General features: G+C 36.0%; 1 protein-coding gene across 1 annotated transcript in view; it reads left to right on the forward strand.

Moving 5' to 3' along the window:
• The window catches only part of PRIM2 (DNA primase subunit 2), a 409,712-nt gene that overhangs the window by 283,001 nt on the left and 101,212 nt on the right, over positions 1 to 25,499 (forward strand). The window contains exons 16-17 of the mRNA XM_044675355.1: positions 12,476 to 12,548; positions 14,647 to 14,832. Coding sequence (XP_044531290.1) covers positions 12,476 to 12,548; positions 14,647 to 14,832 — 259 coding nt within the window. The remainder of the gene's footprint in view (positions 1 to 12,475; positions 12,549 to 14,646; positions 14,833 to 25,499) is intronic.

Genomic DNA, 25,499 nt, shown 5'->3' on the forward strand with positions numbered 1-25,499 from the left:
AAGGAAGGAAGGAAGGAAGGAAGGAAGGAAGGAAGGAAGGAAGGAGGAAGGGAGGGATGGAGGGAGGGAGGGAGGAAAGAAGGAGGAAAATGATTCCCTAGACTACCACCCTAAAGTCTGATCCGTAGAATTTCAGCTCACTCCCTCCCAGACAAGGTTCCGATCTCTATACAGAAGTCCGGTAGTCTCTTCAGAGCAAGAGCCTTACCAGCCCATGGGAGTGTCTTCCATCGAAGCCACCAATGCCGAATGGAATAGAAGAATCAGTCCCAGAAATTTCATGCCAATGACCTCCCCAAGACCCACCCCAATGCCTTGCAATTAATCAATAAGAAACAGTTAAAAACATTTTACATAAACATTTGCACATGTGGTAAATGCTTGAAGAATCAAAATAAATTAAATCTTGTCTCTCCCATCTAACTAACAGCCTATTCATTAATGGATAAGATAGACGCTTCAATTTGATACTTAAAGATTTCTTTTGAGTTTTATCTTTCCTAACAGACAGATTTCAGTGCCAGCAATTACCTTGGTTAAGTTTTTTGCCATGTTGCTCAAATGGAGGAAATGGTGGCCTAGTGAAGGCATGGGAAGTCTTAAAATATAAATAAATCAAGGCTTAATCTTTATGTAACATTTTTGGGGATGAATTTATTTTACTTTCATTAAAGACATTGAAGCACCTATTGTGTATTATGCCTGAGGCATACAGAAATGAAACAATAGAAATCTAGAGAAAGAACCTGAAATTATTGAAGAAAAAATACAATACAATACAATTTAAAAGATACTAAAATTAAGCCTAAATAAAGAATGAATTATGCAGAGATATGGAAGAGTTATGCAAATAGATTGGAAAGGGGAATGGAAGGGTCTGGAAAACTCTCTCCATATCAGTAGTTGGAAAAGTAGGAAATGATTAGAAAAGTAGAAGTCTTGCCACGTTAAGTTTCACTGTCTTATTTATTAGTTATTTTCAATGATATTTATGTGTGATGGTAGTAAGAGTTGTTTGTAGGTGCCTAAGTCTGACCTCTGTTAAACATCAATAGCTCAGCATGAATGAAATTTTTTTTTTTACCGGCTTATTTTGCTGTGAGACCCACAAATCCACTTTCACATAATTTCTACTTTTATTTTCAGCTTTTGGTTTCTATCTTCCTATTGAGTACTTAAGTGCTTGTATTGATGTTCTTGGTGTATTGAATGGGACTCAAGTTCTTTTCCTTTCTACCGAAGCCAAGTCTAGGTATGCCTTTGAAGGATAGGGGAAAGAATAAGCTCTGATTATCTGCTGAGTGCTTTACAGATATCTCACTTGATTGTCACAACCCTGGGAGGTAGGTGCTATTTTTGCCCCCATTTGCCAGTTGAGAAAACTTAAGGTAGAATTTAAGTAACTTGAGAAAAGTCCCACACCATAGGATCTGAGGTCACATTTGAGCTCAGATTTTCCTTACTCCAGGTCCAGTGTTCCATCAGCTGTCTTTTCAGTTAATGTTTTCAAATTAGAAAGATGAAGCTGTTGACTTTGTTCCTTGAGTTTCAATTCATGTAACTCCAGTTTATCTCTATTATATCTTATATCCACTTATATTCCTATATCCACTTGATGTCAAAACCAGAAGCCTATCATAGTATTTTCAGAAAATTCTGTTAAAGCAGGAAACCTAGTAATTATGGTTTCTTATCTCGACTTGTTTTTCTCAAAAACCAATTTTATTTAATTAGATTTTAAACTAGGATGATCTTGAAATTTGTTATGAATATGCTTTTAAAAATATATTAATGCTCTCCTTTTTGTTGCACTATTTAAAAAAGTTGAAATTCTGTTAGCATTGCAATATTTTGTTCATTCAGATTTCAGTTTTCTTAGAAAATAAAAATTCCCTCCTTGAACTAACCACCGTTTTGCTTTAGAATAAATAACAGAAAATGAGAAAATAAGCCTCTCAAACAGTCTTTGTACCTCATAGGAGGTCCAGAGATCCTGAGTTCTCATTGGCCTTCAGGCCAGTGTAAAGATCAGATACCACTAAATATCAATGATACTTAGAACTGGAGGGAAACTGGGTGATCAATGATTGTCTAGTTCAACCCCTCATTTTACAGAGAAGTTAAATGACTTGTCTAAGGGCACATGAGCAGTAAGTTGATCATGTCTTCTGATTCCCTGTCCCAGTGGCTTTTCTATTAGCCATTTGAGATGGATAACCAGTTGCCAGGGGTATTACTGAATGGATTTATGATTCCTTCTGACTTAAAGATTTTGTTACTGAATTTGATTGAATTTAAAAACATAAATATTGGTATATTACAAATGGTACAGTAATAATAATGACTTATAGTTGTTTTAAGGCCATTTAGACTGTTTCTCCAGTTGAAGTCCTGTTTGGGCACTTCATCTTTCTATGGAGGTAATGTGGAGGTTTTGAAGGTTATGCCATGTTATTGAGGTTCTGTCAGGCTGGAAAGCCTTCCCACACTCCCTTTACGTCTAGCTTCTGAGGACCAATTTAACCATGTTCAGAGAGTGTCGTGTCCAGAGGGTTGGTCATTGGGTGATGCTTATGAGTCGCATTCCTGGAGGAATTAACCACCCTGAGGAAAGTACTGTATTTTAGTAGAAGAAATTCTGTAGGCTGGATTTTTTTAAAATTTGTTTTTTAAAAAGACTAATTTAGTCAAAACAGCAGCTTCTATTACAGCTACAAAAAGTTTTTTGATAGAGTTAAATGCCAGATTAGATTTTCTCACTAAATATTGTTATAGGTGGGACAGCTCAGCGATGCAGTGGATAGAGTGCCAGGTTTGGAGTCAGGAAGACCCAAGTTCAAGTCCATCTTCAGACCCTGGGCAAATCACTTAATCTTGTTTGCCTTGGTTTCCTCATCTGTAAAATGAGCTGGAGAAAAAATGGCAAAATACTCCAGTATCTTTGCCAAGAAAGCCCCAAATGGAGTTAAAAAGAGTCAGATACTGCTGAAATAACAGAACAAGAGCAAATGTTATATGTAGAATCCTACTTCAAGTAAATTGGCAGGGTGCCAAATTTTTATAACTCAAGACTATAGTTTACAGAGATATAATTTAAAAGTTCATATCCTCATTTTTTCTTCTTACTAGCAAACTTAAACTCAAACCCACTTAGCCATTCTCATTTCCCTTTCTGGCATGTTGCCTAATATTGCCATTTAGACTACACACCTATTCCTACTTTCTAATTTAGGTATTGTTGTTCAGTTGTTTTCAGCTATGTCTGATTTTTTATGACCCCATTAAGGCTTTTCTTGACAAAGATACTTGAGTAGTTTGCCATTTCCATCTCCAATTCATTTTATAGATGAAGAAATTGAGGCAGAGTTAAATTACCTAGGGTCACACAGCTAATAACTAACTGAGGCTAGATTTGAACCGAGGAAGAAGAATCTTCTTGATTCCAGGCCCAGCTCTCTATTCCACTGTGCCACCTTGCTGCCAATTTAGGTGTGTACCTTTAACTAATTCAGTATTCCGGATTTACAAGTCTTTTCTTTTCCATCTTTCAAGTCTAGGACCTCTAGGCTTCCAGACTCCCACTCCAAACTTTCAGAGTCTTGTCTCTCTTTTTGGTGGCATTCATTCACATTCTTTTATTATTCCTTAAACAAGCATCTATTAAATACCTACCATGTATTGTGCAATGGGGAGATAGAACTTTATGTAAGACAATGTCCTTTCCCTCAACTTGCATGGGGTATAATGTTATTTGTGAGTACAATTATTTGCACACATATTATTTATCAGCTCTCTTATTTAGTCTGTAAGTTCCCTGAGGAAATAGGTCATGACTTCTTGTTCTCTTAGAGTATCTGACACTTAGTAGGGACTCACTTGAAATTTATTGCCTGAATGATCAAAAAGGTCTTAGCTGACAAAGGCATGTTCTTGTTGTTTACTAGAATTTTATATAACCTAGATAAGCAAAAACCCATTATGATGGGTCATCTACTGGGACATGGAAATATTCTTATTGTAATGCTGTTCCTTAGAATAGGATTCTTTCTGTATTTTATGCATTTATGTAATCTTGTCTGGGTAGTGAACATGTTTATTTGTCTGTATAGCACAGTAATTGTTTCATTTCTGCAAAAAAATACGCTGTATCATTTTATAGCTCAGTATCTGCTAGTACTGTAATGTAATTGAATGCTCACTGAACCACAGCTCTATTATTTTCAGTATTTTTCTGATTTTTTGGTGGCTTCTGCAAATGATCCAACTTTTCACTCTCTTACAGCTCTACTATGAGAATCCCTGAAGGGGAAAAAAAAGATTAGTTAAGGTTGGAGATATTTCGGTAGATTAGTGACTGTCAATACCCATTTTTATGGATAATGAAACTGAGGCACAGTAATGACTTTCACAGCTGTGGTAAATTATTGGATAAGAAGAATCTTTTCCAGCACGGGTTTACTTTAATGCTATTAGTATCCCCTCAAATCTTAGTTTTTCTGTCTGTTAAAAATTGTCAGCTTGCTATATTTTGCATAATGGCAGTAGTGGCAAATCTGACTTTATATTTGGTAATAAATAGGATACAAAGGACCCCATTATTCATATTGAGTCATATCTCCCACCTAAAAAATGAAAATTCTTTATTTATATGGCATTGAAGCAACTTAAATGGCAATGTGTATTCTTCCCTCCCCACAAGTGAGTTATAATTGACAGGTGTTTTTCTCTGGACTTGCTTGAGTTAATGGATACATCATGAAATAATTAAGAATTGTATTTTCTGTAGAAAAGAGTCCTTGATAGTATACTTCCAGAAAACTAATATTAGCCGGTTTCTCAATGAGAACCACAAATTTGCATACTTTCATTCATAGAGTAGATCTATTATTTTATTGTGAAGATATTTTAATAAGAACGTATTTGACAGCTTATTAGCCTGGCAGCTGCATTCATTTGGAGGCTGCATGATAAAATCAGACACCAAGACTTGCTAGGGAAGTGTCTCTGTTTTTCTAGATAATGGTTATGAATCTCTTAGCAACTTCCCTTGGCACTATGAAGTAGAAACCAAATGTCCAACCTCGTTGGCTAATGTGAACTCATTTTAAAGCTTGCTGTCCTTTTGTAATGGTCCCAATTTGTTCCTTTTCTTCTGCATTTCTTCATTCCCAGCTCTTTTAGCATCCTGGAATTGTGAGTCGATGCACTTTATTTTTAGTTGTAGATATTGGTAATCATAGAATATTAGTATAATAAAGAGCTGTTTTGGAGCTAAGAGATTGTCTTATGCAGGCTGTTCCCATTTTTATAGATGAAGACTGTTTTGCTCTTGGAGATAAAATTATTTGCTCAAGGTCAGCATCTAAGTGGCTGGATCTAGGATTTGTACTCATGTCTTCTGCCTCCTAGCCTGATACTTTGTGCGTTTTAAATATTTTAGAGAATCAATAGCCTTAAGTTAAAGTATCCTGATTGATTTGTAGATTTTGTTCATGAATTTGAGCCTTTATTTTTCTTGTTTCACTAGATAAGTTTCCTCTTGTAAGAAATGAGTTCAATTAGGACACTACTATGTTGCTGGTGGAGTTGTGAACTGATCCAACCATTCTGGAGAGCAATTTGTAATTATGCCCAAAGACTTATAAAAGAATGCATATTTTTTGATCCAGTAGTACCTTCACTGGGTCTATATTCCAAAGAGATAAAAAAAAAAGTGGGAAAGAACCTGTTTGTACAAAAATTTTTATAGCTGCTCTTGTGGTAAAAAAGCATTGGAAAATAAAGGGATGTCCCTTGATTGGGGAATGGCTGAACAAATTATGGAGTGTGATGCTGATGGAATACTATTTGTGCTGTAAAGAATGATAAACAGTATGATTTCAGAAAGAGCTGAAAAGATCTACATGAATTGATGCAGAGTGAAATGAGCAGAACCAGGAGAACATTGTACATAGTAACAGCAGTATTGTCAGACAATCAAATGTAATAGCCTTTGCTACTATCAGCTATTCAATGATACTGGGCAATTCTGAGGGATTTCTGAAAAGAAAAAATGCTATACATATCCAGAGAAAGAACTACTGGAATCAGAATGCAGATGAAAACATATGATTAATCACTTCTTTATTTAGGCATATATTTTGGAATTTAAGTTCCATAAGATTATTAGCTTACAAAAATGAATATGGAAATAAGTTTTGTAGATTGAATTGCTTGTCAGCTCTAGGAGTGGGGAAGGAGGAAGGGAGGAAGACATTATGAATCATATGACTTTGTAAAACTTACGTGGAAATGTACTTAAATAAAAAATTTTTTAAATGAATTCTGTAATATAATGGAATTTTAGGATTGCTAGGGGTCATAGGATCTAGGGCTTTGAGGGAACTTCAAGATCTTTTAGTCCAATACTTTTCATTTTACCAAGAAAAAAACCTAAACTGAGAGTGAAATGTTCCAAGATTATACTATTAGGAGCAGAGACAGGATTCAGACACATCTTCATGGAATATCTTCTCATGGTACAGTGTTAGGCAGAGCCAAAGAAGATGACATTTAAAATGTATAAATGTAAAGTCTTACACTTGGTTTAAAAAAAATCAGCTTCATTAGAACAAGGAAGAGAAGATGTGGTTAGATAGCAGTTTGTATGAAAAAAGTGGAGAGGAGGATGTTTATTAGCAAAGGCCATTATGAGAAAACAATGTCCCAATACAGCCAGAAAAGGTAATATGCTCTTAAATTTATGAAGAGAAGCAGTGAGTTAGGGCTAGGATAAGGATAATGATAGGTCCCACATTCTTAACTAGAAACCTATGGCCTTACTAAAAAATGAAATCCTATAATAATGCTCACAGATCCCTTCTTTACCAGGCAGTTGCTCTTTGACATATGATTTGACTGTCTAAACCTCATTTTCTATTTCTGAATTAAAATATAAAAGGTAGAAAAAAAGGATTTCTTCATGTTTTTCTTGATAAAAGAAATGAAGAAATTTAAATCTTTTATTTTGTCATCTGAGTTCTAAAAATTTAAACGTATTCATTCCAATATTTTTTTCTTAGTAAATGTTCATAGGCTCCTTTATCATTTTCATTGTTTTATAGAAAAAAATTCAACTACTTAAAAAAAGTGAATTTTTAAAGAAAACCTAAAAGTCATGAAAATCCATCCTAAGTAGTGTAGGAATATTGCTTGATGGTTTCTAATGTAATTTTCTTTTTGCCCAGTTGCAGCATATTTCTGAATTGGGGTCATGTAGCTTTTTTCCCCCTACTATATACTTACATTTCTTATGTCAATTTCCAGTCATGTAGCACATTTATGAAAAGTGCTGTTTTTTCTTACCATCCTCCTAAAGGCAACGGCCATCATTTCAAGGTTCACCCTTCAACACCCCACCCTCCCTGACCCCCTATTATTTGATTTGACAGCTGGATAAGATGTGAGGCATTAAAAGTTCTATGAGATGATATGACTTTGTAACCTTGGTCAAGTCATTTCCCTTTTCAACTTAATTTTTCCATTTGTAAAATGAAGATAATACTTGATAGTCCTTTGAATCAACTATAAAATTAAAAGGATATAGCTAATTTCCAGTTGTCTGCTTTGGTTTTTGTCTTTGAAGATTATTTGTGGATTGTCTTGTTTTTCCTTGCTGCTTAAGGAAAGCACCAACCATTAGAGTTATTGATTTCATTCTTTGCCACAGGCACAGATTTAGGACTCTGATTCAGTTGTGGTAATTATCTGCTATTTTTGATGACCTTTGCTGGTAAACAAAGTATAATTGAGATGCTAAGGTAAATGATTCTTTGAAATCTTAGACAAAAGGTGCTGTATATAATTCTGAAGAACAGAGGCCTTCTGAAATCTTTACATTCTGCTTATTAAGAGTTTGAAACTTGTTGGTATGTTTAATCACATGCATATCATTCTGTGTTAAAGAGTATTTGAAATATGTTTTGTTTGATCCATGTCACAACCTGGGAGTGAGGTTTTAGAGACAGATTAGTTAGCCAGTCAACAGGTATTTATTAAGCAATTGTAGACAATTCTTGTTTTATGTAAATTTGCATTATGCAAATTTGACTTCTGGAATTCTAAGAGTGGGGCAGCTGTGTGGCTCCAGGCCTAGAGTGGGGGAGGTCCTGGGTTCAAATATGGCCTCAGACACTTCTTAGCTGTGTGACCCTGGGCAAGTCACTTACTCCCATTGCCTCGCCCATACTACTCTTCTGCCTTGGAACCAATATACAGTATTGATTCCAAGATGTAAGGTAAAGGTTTAAAAAAAAAAAAAAGAAATCTAAGAGAACTAGACATTCCAAAAAAACCACCTATGTTAACTTTTCTTTAGAAGTACTGCTCTCTGTCTCTCTATATCTGTCTCTTTGTGTCTGTCTGTCTGTCTCCCTCCCATCCTTCTCTCCCTCCCTTTCCCTCTCTTTCTGTCTCTGTCATTGTCTCTGTCTGTCTGTATCTCTCTCTTTGCCTCTCTCTCCCTCTCTGTCTTTATGTCTCTATCCCTGTCTGTCTATGTCTTTGTCTATCTGTCTGTCTGTCTACCTCTGACTGCCTCTGTCTGTCTCTCTGTCTCCGTCTCTCTGTCTCTCTCTCTTTGTGAGTAATCTTGTAAAACCAAAATCCCAAAACATAAACCCAAATAAACAATCGAAAAATAAGTTTTGATCTATATACCAACATCAACAGTCCTTTATCTGAAACTGGATAGAATTTGTTGTCGTAAGTCCCTTAGAATTGTAAGTAGCAAAGTCTATCACAGTTGATCATTCCACAATATTGCTCTTACTGTGTACAATGTTCTCCTGGTTCTGTTTATTTCACTCTGTATCAGTCTGTGAAGCTCTTTCCAGCTCTTTCTGAAATCATCCTAGTAGTCATCACTCCTTACAGCACAATAGTATTCCATCACCATCATATACTACAATTTGCTCAGCCATTCCCCACTGGAGAGGCATCTTTTTAATGTACAATTCTTTGCTACCACAAAAAGAGCAGCTATAAAATTTTGTACAAGTAGTTTTTCCCCTCTTTTTTTGGTCTCTCTGGGATGCAGACCTAGTTGTGGTATTTCTGGATCAAAGCGTATGCATTGTTTTATAGCCCTTTGGGCATAATTCTAAATTGCTGCTGAGTTTTTTGAAGAAAACCAGAGAAGTGAATTTACTCCACTATAAATTCATCTGCTCTAACCTTGGCTAGCCCTTTTTTGAGAATAGAATTTCAGAGTTGGAAAGACCTTAGAAATTATTTTATTGGACAGGTAGGTGGTTCAGGGAATAGAGAGCCAGGTCTAAGAGGTCCTGGATTCAAATTTGACCTCAGATACTTCTAGTCATATGACCCTGGGCAAGTCAGTTAGCCCCCATTGGATAGCCCATACCACTCTTCTGTTTGGAACTAATACAAAGAATTGATTTTAAGATGGAAATAAGGGTTTTAGAAAGAAGTTATTTTATTTAGTCCATCTACTTAAGGAAAGGATCCCTCTTTAGAATCCCTGATAAGTGGCAGATTAGCTTTTGCTTGAATATTTCTAGTAATGAGGAACTCATTACCCTGGAGACAGACTGTCCCATTTTTGGGAAATTCTTATTCTTTAGTAAGTACTTTTTTAGATTAAACCACACTTTTCTTTTTTGTAATATTCACTCATTGGTCCTGGTTCTCCACTCGGAAGTTAACCAGAATACACATTAAAACCATAAAAACTTTTGGAATATTTTGTTGTTGTGTTGTCCAGTCATGCACTATCCAAACTCCTGTTTATTGCTTGCATGGCACGGTCTCTGCGTGTCATTGTCTGCCATTCCCTTGCCTTTTGCCTTCAGTCTTTCCCAGCATCAGAGACTTTTCCAGTGAATCCTGTCTTCTCGTTATGTTGAAGTTTTTAAGCTTCCACTTTGGTATTTGACCTTCCAATGAGTGTGCCTCCCAAAGGGATTTCCTTTGACCAGTCTTCATCTGACATACTATTGAATTCTCATGGTGCTAATGGTGAACTTGCTTGAATTTGTCTCTTGTGTTTGCCAGCTAGGGTAGTAGACCGAGAAGCTGCCCTCAGAGCCAGAGCTGGGAGGCCCCGGGTCCAAGGCCTGACAGTGACACCCCCTGTGTTTGCCAGCTAGGGTAGTAGACAGAGAAGCTGCCCTCAGAGCCAGAGCTGGGAAGCCCCAGGTCCAAGGCCTGACAGTGACACATTCTGTGTTTGTATGCAAGTTTATTCCTTGGAAATGAGCCAGGGCAGGGAACATTTATCTAGCCCTGACCCTGTGCTAGGCATTGTGCTAAAGCCTAGGACATAGATGCTGAAAGAAAACAGCCCCCCAAGAATGGGCATATTGACTTGATTACTATTTCCAAAGCTAGAGGTGGAAGGAGAGATCCGAGTGAGGACAAAAAGGAGGGTGGGGAATGATATGAAAGTGGTCAGAGAGCACTGACTGATGGGTCTGGGTTGAAATATTTATGGAAAATTATCATTAATCTGATAGTCTCCACCTGGTCCTCAACATGGGAGCTAGATGCAGAGAACATGCACCAGGGAAGAGAGTCCTGGCAATTATAGTTCCTATCCCTATTCCTACCCCCCAAAATAAGAAGGGAACACTGCTCCATTCTTTACTGTGTTTAGTATACTTACTTTCATGCAGCCAAAAGTATAATAATTTTTTGGCCATCAAAGGATGGTATGTTAGTTGACTCCAAATACTCTAGATTTGTCTTAAATCAATTTATAGATCTCCTACCTGATGTTTTTTTAGCTGATTCTTTTGAATTCGAGTACAAGACTTTATATTTATTCCTGTTAAATGTCCTTTTCTTATATACAGCCCACCATTCCAATCTGTTAGGCCCTTTTCGATTTCTGGCATCTAAAAAATTGACTATCGTACCTAACTTCTTGGTCTCTACAATTCTGAGAATGGACCATCTTTGCCTTTATGAAAACCATTGCTAAAAATATTAAATGAAGCAGGGCAGAGGAAAGAGCAGTACACATATTAGCTGAAGTCTCCTTCTAGGTTAGTTTTTTCCCACAAATCAAAAACTGTTCTTTTCAGTTGAACTGTACAACCAATTTTTTGAATCATCTAACTTTTCTATAGTGTAGCCAGAGCAAAGGTATTTATTTACATGATTGGTTTGTGAATTACTGCTCTGTGCTTTTCAAAATATTATTCCCCTTTTGTGTGCTACTGTCCCCTGGAGGCTTAAAATCTTAGAGTAACACACCTAACTTGATTTGATCTCAAAATAAATACCCTTGTGATAAGTGCCAGCAGGATTTGCTACTATTACAAATAATTGTATTTATTCAAAGTAATTTTTTAACGGTCCATTATTAGAATAAACTACATACTCAGGCTTATAGACAAAGCCAGTTAAAATGCATACGATAGGTAATCACATTTCTCAGGCAACCATACTATATCTTGGCATTTATTTTTAATATTGTGGAAAGAGTCCTATCAAAAGCTGCTTAGTTGAAAACAAAAACAAAACTCAGTTATGAATTTGGGCCTCCATTACTTCTCTACTCATTGGATATACAACCTTAGATGAACTAATTCTCTCTGAGCCTCAGTTTTCTTATTGGTTAAATGGAGATAGTCAGTTACCAAGTACTTTATGAACTTTAATGTAGTAGTACAAGATTCTTGATTGTATCCCCTTCTGACCTTCCTTTTGCTGTCTCCTTTTTAATTTTTAAGGTTTCTTCCATTGATGTACTTTTCTTATTTTTTTTGCATAATTATTACTACCTCTCCCACCTTTCTCCTTTCCTTCTTCAAGAATAGTCTCCCTTTATTAATAAAAGCCCTCTTTTGTAAATAAATGAGTTTAGCAAGGTAAAACAAATCCACATATTGGCTATCTCTGAAAATATGTGACTTACTCTGTGCCTACTGTCTATCACTTCTCCAATAGGGGGGAAGTGCTTTTCATCATAAGTCTTCTGGAGTAATGGTCAGTCATTGTATTCATTAGAGTTCTTAAGTTTTTCAGAGTTGTTCTACTTTAGATTGTTCAGTGCATGAATTGTTTTCTTGGTTCTGCTTTCTTCACTGTGTATCAGTTTACAGAAGTTTTCCCAGGTTTTTCTCGATTCAACTATTTTGGAATTTCTTACAGCACATTTTGTTTAAGTATTTCCTAACTTTGTTTCTGGTGGTCTTCTATTTAAAAAAGTGATACTGTGAGTATTTTTATACATTTGGATCCTTTATTTGTTTCTTTAATCTCTTTAAGGTGTAAGCTTAGCAACAATAACACAGAGTATATACTATTCAAGAAGTTTAGGAATTATTTATCATTATTAATGTTGGGGTTTCCATGTGAAATATAATTTTGAATATCATTATTACAGAATTTTAAATTTTCATTGGAAGCAACTAAATAATGTACATAAAAATATTAATATTTTCATGTGTGGTTTTTTTTCTCTCCCAAGTCATGCCTATGTTGGTCAAGATTACAATGCACAAGGAAATACAGGGAAAATTTCACTGGATCAGCTTGATTCTGTGAGTATCATGTCCTTTAGCATTTAAATGATTTTTCAGGTAACCAGTCAATCAAAAAATGTATTAAGTGTCTATTATATGCCAGGCACTGTGCTAAGTTCCGGAAATATAGAAAAAAATATAGATATTCTTTAACCATAGGATTAGTTTTTTAAAAAATATATTTCAAATAATTCTTCAGAAAGAAAAGCTTTTCCTATAGTGTTCTAGATGATTATATTTCTTATACCTAGGAACCTTTTTCCCCTTTAGGGTGATGGCAAAAGCTCTTTTCAATCAGAATTTAATCATACGAGGAGGAGTGATTACACATCTAATCTTAAGAGTTAGAAAGATCATTGTTCAAGTCCAGACCTTTGATACAACTTTTTATGACATTGTGCAATACTCTTTAGCACTAAGTGCCTTAATAAGATTATAGATTGCCAAACAGTTGCTGATCTGCATTTGTAGTAGGAGTTTCCTTACAAGAGTCTCTAGTCTAGTGCTATTGAAATCACAAGTCTGAACCAAAAGTAAAAAGGTTAGACAATTTAAGTAGCATTCTTTCTTTTTTTCTTTTTAAATTTATTTAGAATATTTTTCCATGATTACAGGATTTTTGTTCTTTCCCTCTCTTCTTCCCTCCCCCCTCCTGGAGCAGACACAAAATTCCACTGGGTTATGCACATGTCATTGTTCAAAACCTATTTCCATATTATTCATATTTGTAATAGTGTTCTTCTAAAGCCAAAACCCCAGTCATATATCCATCAAACCTCATAATCAATCTTATGTTTTTCTTTTGCATTTAGTAGTATTCTTTGAATGAAATTCCCTTAAAATATGTTAGGTAAATGACATACATATTTTGAAACATTTTATACATTTGGATAAAAGAATTTAAAATTTCCATAATCATTAACATATCCTTGGGATGCCTCTACAGTAATGGAAAATACATCTTAGGAAAACTATTATAGTTCTGTAGACACAGACTATTTGGAAGGGACTTCAGACATTGTCAGTCCACCTCCTGCCCAGGGAAGCAAAGTTTCCTGGTAGAATGAGTTCATTAAAAATCTTTTAGGATATTTGGTATTCCCAGGCAATAGTCCACTTATCTATCTTGAATTACTCTCTTATTCCCTCAATTTCCTATCCCCATCCCCCATCCCCAATGTAAACTAGGAAGAAATCCAGGAATAGAGCAATAAATCAATTAAACAGATATTCTGGGACCAAACATCCAATTGCATATACTAATTTAAAAAAATATACTGAGTTTTAAATGGTGGGAACATTAAACTGAATCATAATGAGGCAATCCACATAAGAAAATTGTGAATGTGTATAGAAATGAACCAAAGTTCATATCCAACCTGTTGCCTTCAAACTATAAAAATGTGCTTACTTTTAAGATTCCCAGAAATAGGAATAGAATTGATTACTAATTCACAAGTTAGTTGAAACTTGTTCTAACTTGTCCATCCTTTAATCTTCTGAAACAACTATTTCAGCAGTCTCACACCTTTCCAGGTTTGTGCCTATTGTGTATTGCTGGGCGAATGACCTGAGCCTTCATCTTTAGTCACTTCTTTCAAAGGAAGAGCCAACCCTTTAAAGTAAGGAAATCCGTATTAATTTTATGGACAGCTGTGCTGGCTCTTTATAGCTTTATGCTCAAACAAGGAGACACTTTAAAAAAAATTACAGGTGAAATGCCATCCCAGTCTTGTTTTTTTGTTTGATTCTGTATTCTCCATTAAAAAGAAATAGATTTGAGTGTTGAAACTAGGGCAGTTTGATTTAGAGTGACAGGGCTTCAGAAAATTCAATAGTCTTTTTGGCTCCAGATGTGAGATTGGTCTGGATTATTATGCTCATTGTTTTTGTGTTGTCATTGTCTTTTACTCCAGTGCATTATGTGTTTTTTAGTTTTAGTTGTATGACTATGATTAGAAACCAAGTTTTAAAAATGTTTATCTGTAATCACATTCTTTAGTACATCTCTTTAGTTCTCAGTTTTTCCAAGTATAATGAATTTATAATTCCTATTGATAAATAACATAAGTAAAATATTAATCTGCCTCATAGCCACATTTTGTTTTCCCTACAGCTTGCAATGAAATCATTCCCACTTTGTATGCGTCAGTTGCATAAAGCTTTGAGAGAGCATCATCATCTTAAGCATGGTGGCCGAATGCAATATGGCCTTTTCCTGAAGGGCATTGGCTTAACCCTTGAGCAGGCTTTGCAGTTTTGGAAGTTAGAATTTATCAAAGGAAAAGTGGATACAGACAAGGTAATTTTTTTTTAAATCAGAAATTTACTTATCTTGTTCAGTTTTAACTAATTTGATTCCTATTTTTTCATTTATTCTAAAAACTCAGGGTGGCATCCTTTTAATTTTTTAAGTGGCACCATTTGCATTTCTGCAGTTGAATCTCCTTGTCCTCTGGAATTACTTGACATATATTTTGTGTTTGTTTATATGAGTACATATTATTTCTTCTAATAGGATTTAAGCAACTGAAGGGCAGAGACTTTCATTCTTGTCTTTGTATTCCCGGCACATTATCTAGTATCTGGTGTTTAATAAATGCTTATTGATTGATTAATTAATTGATTGATGGATGGATGGATGATAGTCTAGGTTCAAAGAAATTCATTAATAATAAGTGACATTCATATAATACCTTAACTTTTTTTTAAATTTTAAACCCTTAACTTCTGTGTATTGACTTATAGGTGGAAGAGTGGTAAGGGTAGGCAATGGGGGTCAAGTGACTTGCCCAGGGTCACACAGCTGGGAAGTATCTGAGGCCGGATTTGAACCTAGGACCTCCCGTCTCTAGGCCTGACTCTCAATCCACTGAGCTACCCAGCTGCCTCCAATACCTTAACATTTGAAAAGTACTTTATTTATGTTTACTTATTTGAATCTTACAGAAACCTTATACAATATATTATAGGTGTTATTATGCTCATCTATTAAATGGAACTGAAAAAGAATTAGTGATTTATCTATGGTCTCCACAGCTAGTTTAAAAGGCCAATTTTGAACTCCAGTCTATGTGTAGGGGATAGGTTTCAGGAAACCTTAGTTTTGAATTAGGCCTTTTCCCCTTAATGACTTTGTGACCTTGGCCAAGTTATTTTAATGGAATTACTTGTAGTTTCCTCATCTGTAAAATGGGGAGAATAATGCCCACCTCAGAGTTACTACGATAACATGTCAGATACATTATGAGATATGAAATAATTCAAATGATACAGTGCATCAAAATACTTCAAATCTTAAAGCAAAAGGTAATAATTTATAATAATAATGATAATTATTGTTACTGCATAACTTCTTATGTACATCATGCTAGCTTTTAGTATAGATAAGTGCAAAGTATCTGAAAGCATTATGAAGACTACTTTGTATTTATTTGTTGCAGGTACAATTAATGGAAATAAAAACACAATAATGGAAAAAAGGAAAGTACTGTTTAAAGTAGTTCTCTCTTCATACAGCTTATTTGTTGTTGGAGGCAGGAGTTACAATCCTATACTTGGCTTTTGGAATTATATTTTCCTCTGAACATTCTATATAAGATATATTCTGTATGAAATAAAGGTAGAAATTGAAGGGAGATTTAGGAACTAAAAAAGGGAATAAGAACTCAATGATTGCCTCCCTCCCCCTAATATTTTAATATAAAACATTTTAAGTTGGAGCTAAGCAAGTGCAATATAAACTGATTACATAAATTTTACAACTGAGTAACTCCTTGAATAGCTACCTACAGTAATCATGGAATTTTTTTCCCCCCATAATGCCAGATATTAGGTTTTAATTAGGAAATATATTCATCCTCCTTCCTTTCCATGCACTGTAGCATGAAGTAAATTCAAGTTTTTTTTTTCCTGAGGAAAGATAATTTATAGAATATGGGACATTTACCAAGTAAATCATACAGCCAAGGTTTTATTATGTCTCCAGCTGTGTACCCAATTGAAAAAGGCCAGATCTTTTTATATTGTAAAAATCTGTGGACATTTTTCCAGGTGGGTATTGAAGGTAGACCACATTGAAAATTGTCCATAGAATCATTGCAAATTAGAATGGTTCATGTAATAGGGATTTGCTTTAAAACAATTTGGGACACTGCTTCTTAGATTCCTGAGGGTAATTTTTTTTTATCTGAAACATTTTTGTGAGTAGGGTCCGAAGCAAGAAAAAACACCTATTTGTTAAAAATAGTCACAGCCTGTCAGACTGTGGCTACTCTCTGAAACAGACATTTGCTGGCAAGACTGAGAATGCTGTCATGCATTCAGTTTTGAAATTTTCCTTTTAAAATATGCAAATGTAAGAAACTTTTTTCACTGGTGAACAAAAATGTCATATTTGATTTTTTTTTATTTTGTGATGTGAAAGTAATTTTCTTTTGAAGTTATTTTAAAATGGAAATCAATGAATGTTTTTCGTTTTGTAAGTAAATATGCAGGAGGCCAGTATTTTCATTAGTTTGTTATTGATTACAGTAAATATATTATTTTGGTTACAGGCATTATGAATTACACAATACATGGGAAGCTTACTGCTGGTTAGTTATTTTTGTTTTATGCTTTTTAAATTTTTTTTTTCTGGTCCAGATCTGTGAGTTAGTTCATCATTGTAAGCAACTCTCCACACGGTGATGTCTATCAGCAATGTGTCTGTCACTTCATTCATTCACATATCCAAAAAAGAATTTATTAAGTGCTTGCCATATGTCTAGCACTCTTCTAGGTTCTGGAAAATAAAGAGAAAAGTGATATAATTTCTGTCATCAGGGGATTTATATCTTCACATTCTTATCCTCTTAGAGAGTTGTTTGGGACACTGAGACAGTAAGAGCTTTGCCCATGGTCAGTCAGGAGTATGTGAGTCACTGGGGCATAGAGCCCTAGACTTCTTGTCAGAAAGACCCATGTTCAGGTTCTGTCCCAAATACTTTATAGCTTTTTGGTCTTGGTCAAAAACAGTATCCCGGCTCAGCCTCCCTTTTCTGTAACATGGAGATAATATTACTTATTAATAATTAAAGATTAATTAATTAAAGACACCTGTCCTTACAGGGTTTGAGAATCAAATGAAATAATGCAAGTAAAGTAGTTAGCCAGCCTTAATGTTTTCTCCACAAATGAGTTGTCATTATATTGGTGAGGATGGTCATAATTGGGTTGTGTTGGGGCAGGACTTGAATCCACCCTCTCTCTCTCTCTCCATCTTTTCAGTGTCCTGTTGTTACATCCCGCTTTGTGCTGGGGAGCTGAAAGTATTTATGTGAATGGAGACCCCTCCTGCTCCCCTAGCCATCTCTTTTTTTCTGGTGTGCCTTTGCAGGGAAATGGATTAAGGGCAGCTTGGTTTGTGGAAATTCTCTTCTGTTAAACAGAACTGTGCTAGTCATTTGCTAAATGATGCACACTATATAAAAATAATCCTCTTAACCAGTGTAGAGGATTGACAGGCTAAGAAGTGCCGTTTAGGAAGATTTATTGCTCATTATAGCATACTCAGTATATTAGAGACTTTTCATAGCTCTCAGAATCCTAGGCTAGTTTTTAATGGATAATGTTTAAGGTAGCCCTCCACCAACTCTGCTGAAGATGGGGATGACGCAACCGGCAGAGCATTACAGTCAGTCAATTGGTCAGAAAGTACTTATTCAGTGCTTACTAGGGACCAGGAAACAGCAGGAGGAAAAGAAAAGAAAAGAAAAAAGCCATTGCCCTTTAGCCTCCAGCTAGAGGAGAGCTAGCAGTTTGCGGAGCCCATTCGGGGCTGCTCACCCCCTTTGACCCAATGCTCACCCATGGTTCTGAGAAGCCATAGCACACACATCGGCCATGCACCAGGAGAACCGTCTTGGCAGTCACAGACCGGCCCCCAAGCCCGTCTGGTGTGGGAAGTAAAGTGCTGGTAGTGCCAAGAACTCTGTTAGACATCAAGGATGCCAAGGGCAGTTAGTGCATCCAGGCGGGAGGAATGCTTCCTGTGGAAGGGAGTATTGGAGTGGAGTTTGAAGGAAACTAAGGGGTGGGTGGCTCTTAGAAGCAAATTTCTCTCTCCATTATGTCACCTTTTTAACGTCATCTCTCAGTGACCTGGAGCTCAAAGACCACTAAGTAAATTCAGGGATAGATAAGCCCTCAGAGAAAGGAAGTTCAAGAACCGAAGGATCAATGAGACAGGAAACTGATCCCACAGGCACCGCCCCCCCTGGGTGGCCCAGGCAAATTAAGGAACTATGATTGGTTCCTGAGATGTCATGTGTGAGAGCTAGTGGGTGGAGAAAAGAGCTTATAAGTGGAGACCAGGAGGTGGTAGTAGTGGTGATAGTGGGAGGGGAGGGGAGGGGAGGGAATTGGTCTGCTGGCTGGAGCATGGAGGTTAGAAAAGAGTCCTTGTCGGAGTTAGTACCAGCCCATCATGGTGGCCAGAAGATTAAAAAGCTAAGTACTTCTCTATCTCTTTCCTACCTTTCCCTCTCTTTACTACTACTACTACTACTACTACTACTACTACTACTACTACTACTACTACTACTACTACTACTACTACTACTACTACTACTACTACTACTACATAAACTTATTAACACTATCAGCCTCATAATTTTAATTATTTTAATAATAATAATTATTACAGTGCATTGAGGATTTTGAGCATAGGGGACTATGCCATCTCCCATCTCCAAGACAACATATAGTGGTAAGGAAACTGCAAGTAGAATAAAATTTCTGAGTCATGGAGTTCATGGAAGGGAGTCCATTCTAAGACTAGAAAGGTGGGAAAGGGTCAGATTATGTGCTTTATGCCCTGTGCAAAGGGCTTTATATTTGGTACTGAAGGCCCTAGGGAGTCATGGATGATTATTGGGTGGTAGCATAGTTAGAACTGAACTTTAGGAAAATCACTGGCACATGAATGGAAGTGGATCGAGGTAGAGAGAAGCTTGAGCTGGCTAGGTGAAGGAGGAGGGTATTGCAGTAGTTCAACCAAGAAACAAAGAGGGCCTGAACTAAAATGGAGAATGGAGAGAAAGCAAATATGAGAGATGTTGTGCAGGTAGGAATGGCATGATTTAACTAGGCTTTTCTACATGGTAAAATTCAATGTTTCATTATATTTTTAGCTATAGAATGTGGAAATCTTAATAGAAATAATTGCTTACCTATATAGAGATTTAGAGACTACTGAAGAGAAATAGTAATTAACTCAGGGCTTATTTTTACTTAAATACTTATATAATGTATACTACCAATACTTTAGTAAGTGAAGACTTTGCTATTGATAATGCAGCCAGATTTGGACACATCTGGTTTCTAATAAATTTAACCATTATTGTTCTAATGTTTATATGAGTTTTGTTGCTTAATTTTATACTGATAAAATTGCATTATGCTGTCATTTGTAGAGGATCAGAAATATTTGTCCCTTTTATAAAATTTCCATCAGCAACTTCAGGAAGTCAATAGGGTTCCCAAAAGATTTGGATCTTTTTTCTACTCCTCTCAATTTGGACAGACCTGCCTGCCCTTTCTTTCCCTTCCTCTAATTCCTCTGCTTGGAAATTTATGTTACGTTTTGAATATTAAACAATGAGCCAAAATGCTGTTGTAATTATAATCATATACATCTCTCCATGTATCAGTAAGGTGCTTACAGAATTTGTGTGTCATCGGCAAATTGACGCACATTTTAAGTTAGAATAGTTTAGGAGAAAGAGCACTGGACTTGCCTTTAGCTTTAACACTTGGAAACTATGTGCCTATGGACAAGTGATTGGTCAGTTTTATCCTCTGTAAAATGAAAACTATCTTTCTTTTTAACCCCTTCTCCTCCCCACTCTCCATTACTGTAGAGGACAATTTCTTCCTCCTAGTGCCTCAAGCTCATAACCCCATCATCATGGGTTCTTCACTGTCTCTCATTCCCATATCCAAACTGTTGTCAAGACCTATCCATTTCTCCTTATATTCATCACTTTCTCTCCCCTGACATGGTACAGCCCTCAGCCCTTTATGCCTCCCATTCCCCCTAAGATGCTTCTATCTTCCTAGTAACTTGGTATGCTGGGATAGATACTGGTATTTATATACTTTTTATAGGTAGTTAGCTATTTTCTCTCAAATCAATAGGGATAACAAATTGGGTTACAATTCCTCTCTGTCTTTAATCATTTGGTCACCACTTTCACTAGACTCCTCCCCCCAACCAGAGCAAATTTATTTATTTTCCCAGATTTCCCACATAATCCTGTTTCTTTCCCCTTCTGAATGAGCTGCTCAATTATCTTTTTTCTCCTTTGTACTTCTTTGGCCTGTGTTTATTGAATTCCTATATCCTGAGGTGTTTTTTTTTCCTTCCTAGTTATGCTGTTTCCCTCATCTTCAGAGGTTATGCTAATTTTTTGTAAGCAAGTTGTTTTGGGGTCCTAAAATAATACAAAAATCATATGTTAGTATGATCATCATGCAAAGTGTAAGTATCACAGGAGACTGTCATCAGACATCAATTACTGTGATTACTGTCAAGTTAAGCAAAATTATTATTATAGTCTGAGGAATTACCATTTTCTCTTATAGCAGTTTCTAAATAGCAATAATGTGTTTTTGGCAACTACTTGTTAAGTATTTGACATTAATGATTTTCATCAGCCTTTTGATTCATCAGACCAATACCAAAGTAATCACGACAGGCTGTGTAATGGAGTAAAAAGTGGGCATTGCCTATTAAGACAGTTCTTCAGAATGATAGTTGCAGTTTGGAGATTGGAATATTATTAACTTAGAAAGTCACCACTTCTTCAGTAACTGAGTCATTTTGGAAATAACATACTCTTACCAGGCATCATTAGTTGCACAAAGATTGATTCTTCAGAGAAAAAAAGCAAATGGAAAGCGGGAAGAGCAAGTGCTTTTAAAAACAAAACAAAACAAAAACAAAAAAAAACTAAGGTCTCCTACAGAAACGTTAGGATGAAACTATAAAATCACATAGCTCTTTACTGAAATTTTTAAGATATGTCTTTGTTGATAGTATTTGATAAATATTTAGAGAAATAGCCTGACAGTGTTTAGAGAGTTGGTTTGGAAAACCTGAATTCAAATTCCTATGAATCATTTAATCTCTCATTGCTTTTAGACTGGAAATTGCAGAGTAGTAGTTGATCTGCATCTGAGAGATTTTTCCTTACTTCTAGTTCCCAATGTGAGTACAATTAGTAGTGCCACACAATAACAAAATACATTTTATGTCTAATATATATGTATATGTGTGTGTGTATATGTGTATGTGTATGTGTGTGTGTATGTGTGTATATATATATATATATATTCATAGTATGCTTATGGTAAATTAAACAGAAAAAAAGGCCCATTCGAGTTTGGAATGGAAAAGGGAAATGATTCATTTGATAGATTTTAGGAGAGGTTGGCCAAACATCTTTGGAGGCCCTGTAGTTAAAAAATGTAATCAAATGAGCTAAACTGTCCTGAAGTTTGGAATTGAGAAGTTGTGATAGAGATATAAGTGGAAACAAAATGATGAAGAATGATACAGGAAGAAATTTCACTCCTAGGAAAAAAAGAAGAAAGGAGTCCTAGAATACTAAAGCTTGGAAGGACTTAAATGATCAGCTGGACTGACACTTTAATTTTATAGATGGAGAAATTGAGGTACAGAGAAGTGATATGACCAAACCCAGTAAAAGTGTAAAAGAGGTCATATGAGTAAAACAAGTCACAATTAACAAATAATTTTCTTCAAATTTAACTTAAACTTGCATTAGCTTATGTAATTGGTTCAATTATGAAACAATTAAATCAACTTTGTTAATTAAAGAACAACATGCACGTAGGCCTGAATGGGCTCTTAAATCTGACCTTCAAAGTCTACATAAAACATGGACTTAGTAACCAATTGGTCTTACCCCTAATTCTTCTAGTTCCTCTCTTACCATCCTTCCAATGCCAGAATCACACTTCAGACAGGTACTTATCCTATCACTTGTGGATCACATGATTCTTCATGAAAGTTGATATTATTTTAAAAAAACCTGGTTAGTGCTCTTTTCATATGGATGCATATGAATCTGTGAATGATTTAGTTAATAACAGAGCAATTTTTGGACTTAAAGCCAAGGAAAATTTGAAAATGTAAATTAAAGTCTAATGATTGCTGATGTGGTGATTGTATATGAAGCTAGATGACACACAGAAATGAAAAACGCAGAAAAAAATCTTGAGTCTAGAATAAAATCCTAAAATTATCTGGAATATTCTAGCATCTAACATGGCACCTTTCACACAGTGAACATCCTATAACTGTTTGTTAATTAGGTGAAAAGAAAGTGGTTTTTAAGTGTGACCAGGCCAAAACAGGGTACACTCTACTCTGTTGATCTTAGGCCATGGCAATGTCTGTCTTTACCACCAAACTTAGGTGAAAATCTGTAAGAATTTATTCTCAAAACACAGAGATCTAATATTTACATAACCATATTTCCAAAGTCAAATATAGGTTAAAATAATATTCAAATACATTAAGCAAGAGGTAGATAATTAGTTGCTCTCATCATCATCATTAATTAATGCCTGGCACTTGTAAGTTGATTCAAAATGCCAAATATTTAAATAGTTGGGGCTTTGATTAGAAAATTTAAATTAATCAATCAAATATTTATTGAGTACATTCTAAGTATAAGACTTTGTGCTTGGTGTGATGTGGAGATATTAAAAAGTATAAATATTGCCCTTGCCTTGAGGGCAATCTAATTGGGGATATGGGAAATAGATAAGCACATGAAAAGTTAAGTAACAACGTAAGACAACAATAAATGTGTGATACTGTGGCAATCCTTTGTGCCAGTATAATACATGATCACTGTATAGAGGTGCTATAATTTCAGGGCAGGAAGACATCATTGTGGGCTAGAAAGACATTAAAAGTCTCCTAAAGGTCTTTGTCACATGCCCCAGAGTTAGAATAAAATATTACAATTTATTCCTGTCCGACACTAAATGTATGCTTTTGAACCTGACGTGTATTACCTTCTTTGGGTAATAATTAAAGGAGGTGATATTTCCCCAGGCAAAATGTTAAAATAGTCTGAGTTTGTCTTTGTCACTCCTTTTTCCCCTTCCCCTCAGGTACTCAGGGCTTTACTGCTGCTCAGGAATCTTCCTATATTCTGAAAAGTTACCTTTCCTGTGAATTCTCTGTAAGACATCACTGACAGTGAATTAGTTATGTCTTCAATGAATATTTAAACTTTAGAAGAGGATAGAACTCAAAGGAGTAAACCTCTAATGGTGAAAATTTAGGCTCCATATTTTATCCTATTGGATCAAATACAAACTCATCCATTTGACGTATAAGCCCTTTACAACTTGACTTCAACCCACCTTCCCAGGCTTATTTTACATTATTCCCTTCTTCTTATTCCTCACATGTGACATCCCATCTTTGGTCCTTGCACCATTGCACAGGTTATCCTCTCATGCCTAGAATGTACTCCCTTTTCACATTTGCCTTTTAAAATCCGAGTTTCCTTTAAAGTGAGTCGAATGCCAACTCTTATACCGAGCCTTTCCTCATTCCCTCCAGGGGCTAGTGCCTTTCCCATGAAAGGTCCTTGTATTTATTTTGTGTATATTTTTATATGTACTTAGATATCGAATAGAAGGGCAGGGCTGGTTTTGTTTTTGCCTTTGAATCCTTTTGCACATAGCACAGTACCTGGCACATACTTATACGTGTTTGTTGACAGACTGACCGTGATCTTTGGGGTAGTATGAAATTTTGGAGCAGAGGGACCTTCTTTGTTTCTCACACATCATAACATGTAGGCATTTGCCTACCTGGAAATTGTCTCTGCTTTGAGATCTACTATTTTTTATATGACCAGAAAATTTGTAAGGCAAGAGTAGGTTTGCATGGCCTGTACTATGTTGATCCTTTGTTTTGAAGAAGACCAGTGACATTATAGAAGTGTCTGCCTGTATAGGACTGCCAGGATGCTGAATTCATGCCATGGGAATATCAGGACGTATTTAGGTTCCTAGGAGATATACCCAGAGTAGATGAAGGTAATCTGAAAAAGGATGACTGGGTGGAGGGACTAAGGCCTTCTACCCAAGGTGGGGTTTCAGCTGAGTCGTGAAGGAAGCTCCGGAAACTAGGAGATGGAGGTGAGGAGGCAGAGTGTTCCAGGGGTGCATCATAGCTGCTACAAAACCAGAGTCAGGGGATGGAGTGTTTTTTCTAATAAACCTCAGAAAGTTGACCTGTGGCAATGGATTGTAGACTTCATGGAGTGGAGTCTAGTTTAAGAAGGAAAAGCTAAAAATGCTGAGCCTAAAGAATAAAAGTCTTGAGGAGGAGAAAGGCACGATAGCCATCTTCAAGTTTTTTGAGAGGTAGAAGGATTTTTCTGGTCTGCTCTGCCCCAGAAGTCGAAACCAAGGTCATGAGTAGAAGTTGTAGTGAGACTGACTTAAGTTTATACTTTGCCTGAGCTCCCTTTGAGGGAACTCAAGTGCGACCTCCCCCAAGAGTTCTTTGCCTAATACCCAGTTTTTAGTGCCCCCCTCTCCTATCTGTATGTGTTTATTTTTGTGAAAACCCTGCACTTCCTTTTTAGTTAACAGATTCTATCTCTTTGATGGCTCACTTTGAATTGTATTCCTCTGGGCTAATAGAGTACCAGGAACATAACAGGAGCTTAGTAAATGTTGTCTTGATGTAAGGAAAAGCTTCCTAAAATTTCGAGCTATCCAAAAGAGAAATGCGTTGTCTCAGGAAATGATGGGTTCTCTTCATTGGGGGTTTCCAAGGAAAGCTTCATGGCCACTTGACCAGTGTTTTAAGAGGAGGAAGTCTTTAGATGTTGCTTGGACTAGATACTTCTGATGTCCTATCTAACAGGT

This window comes from Gracilinanus agilis, chromosome 4, assembly GCF_016433145.1.
Source record: "Gracilinanus agilis isolate LMUSP501 chromosome 4, AgileGrace, whole genome shotgun sequence".
Lineage (NCBI taxonomy): Eukaryota > Metazoa > Chordata > Mammalia > Didelphimorphia > Didelphidae > Gracilinanus > Gracilinanus agilis.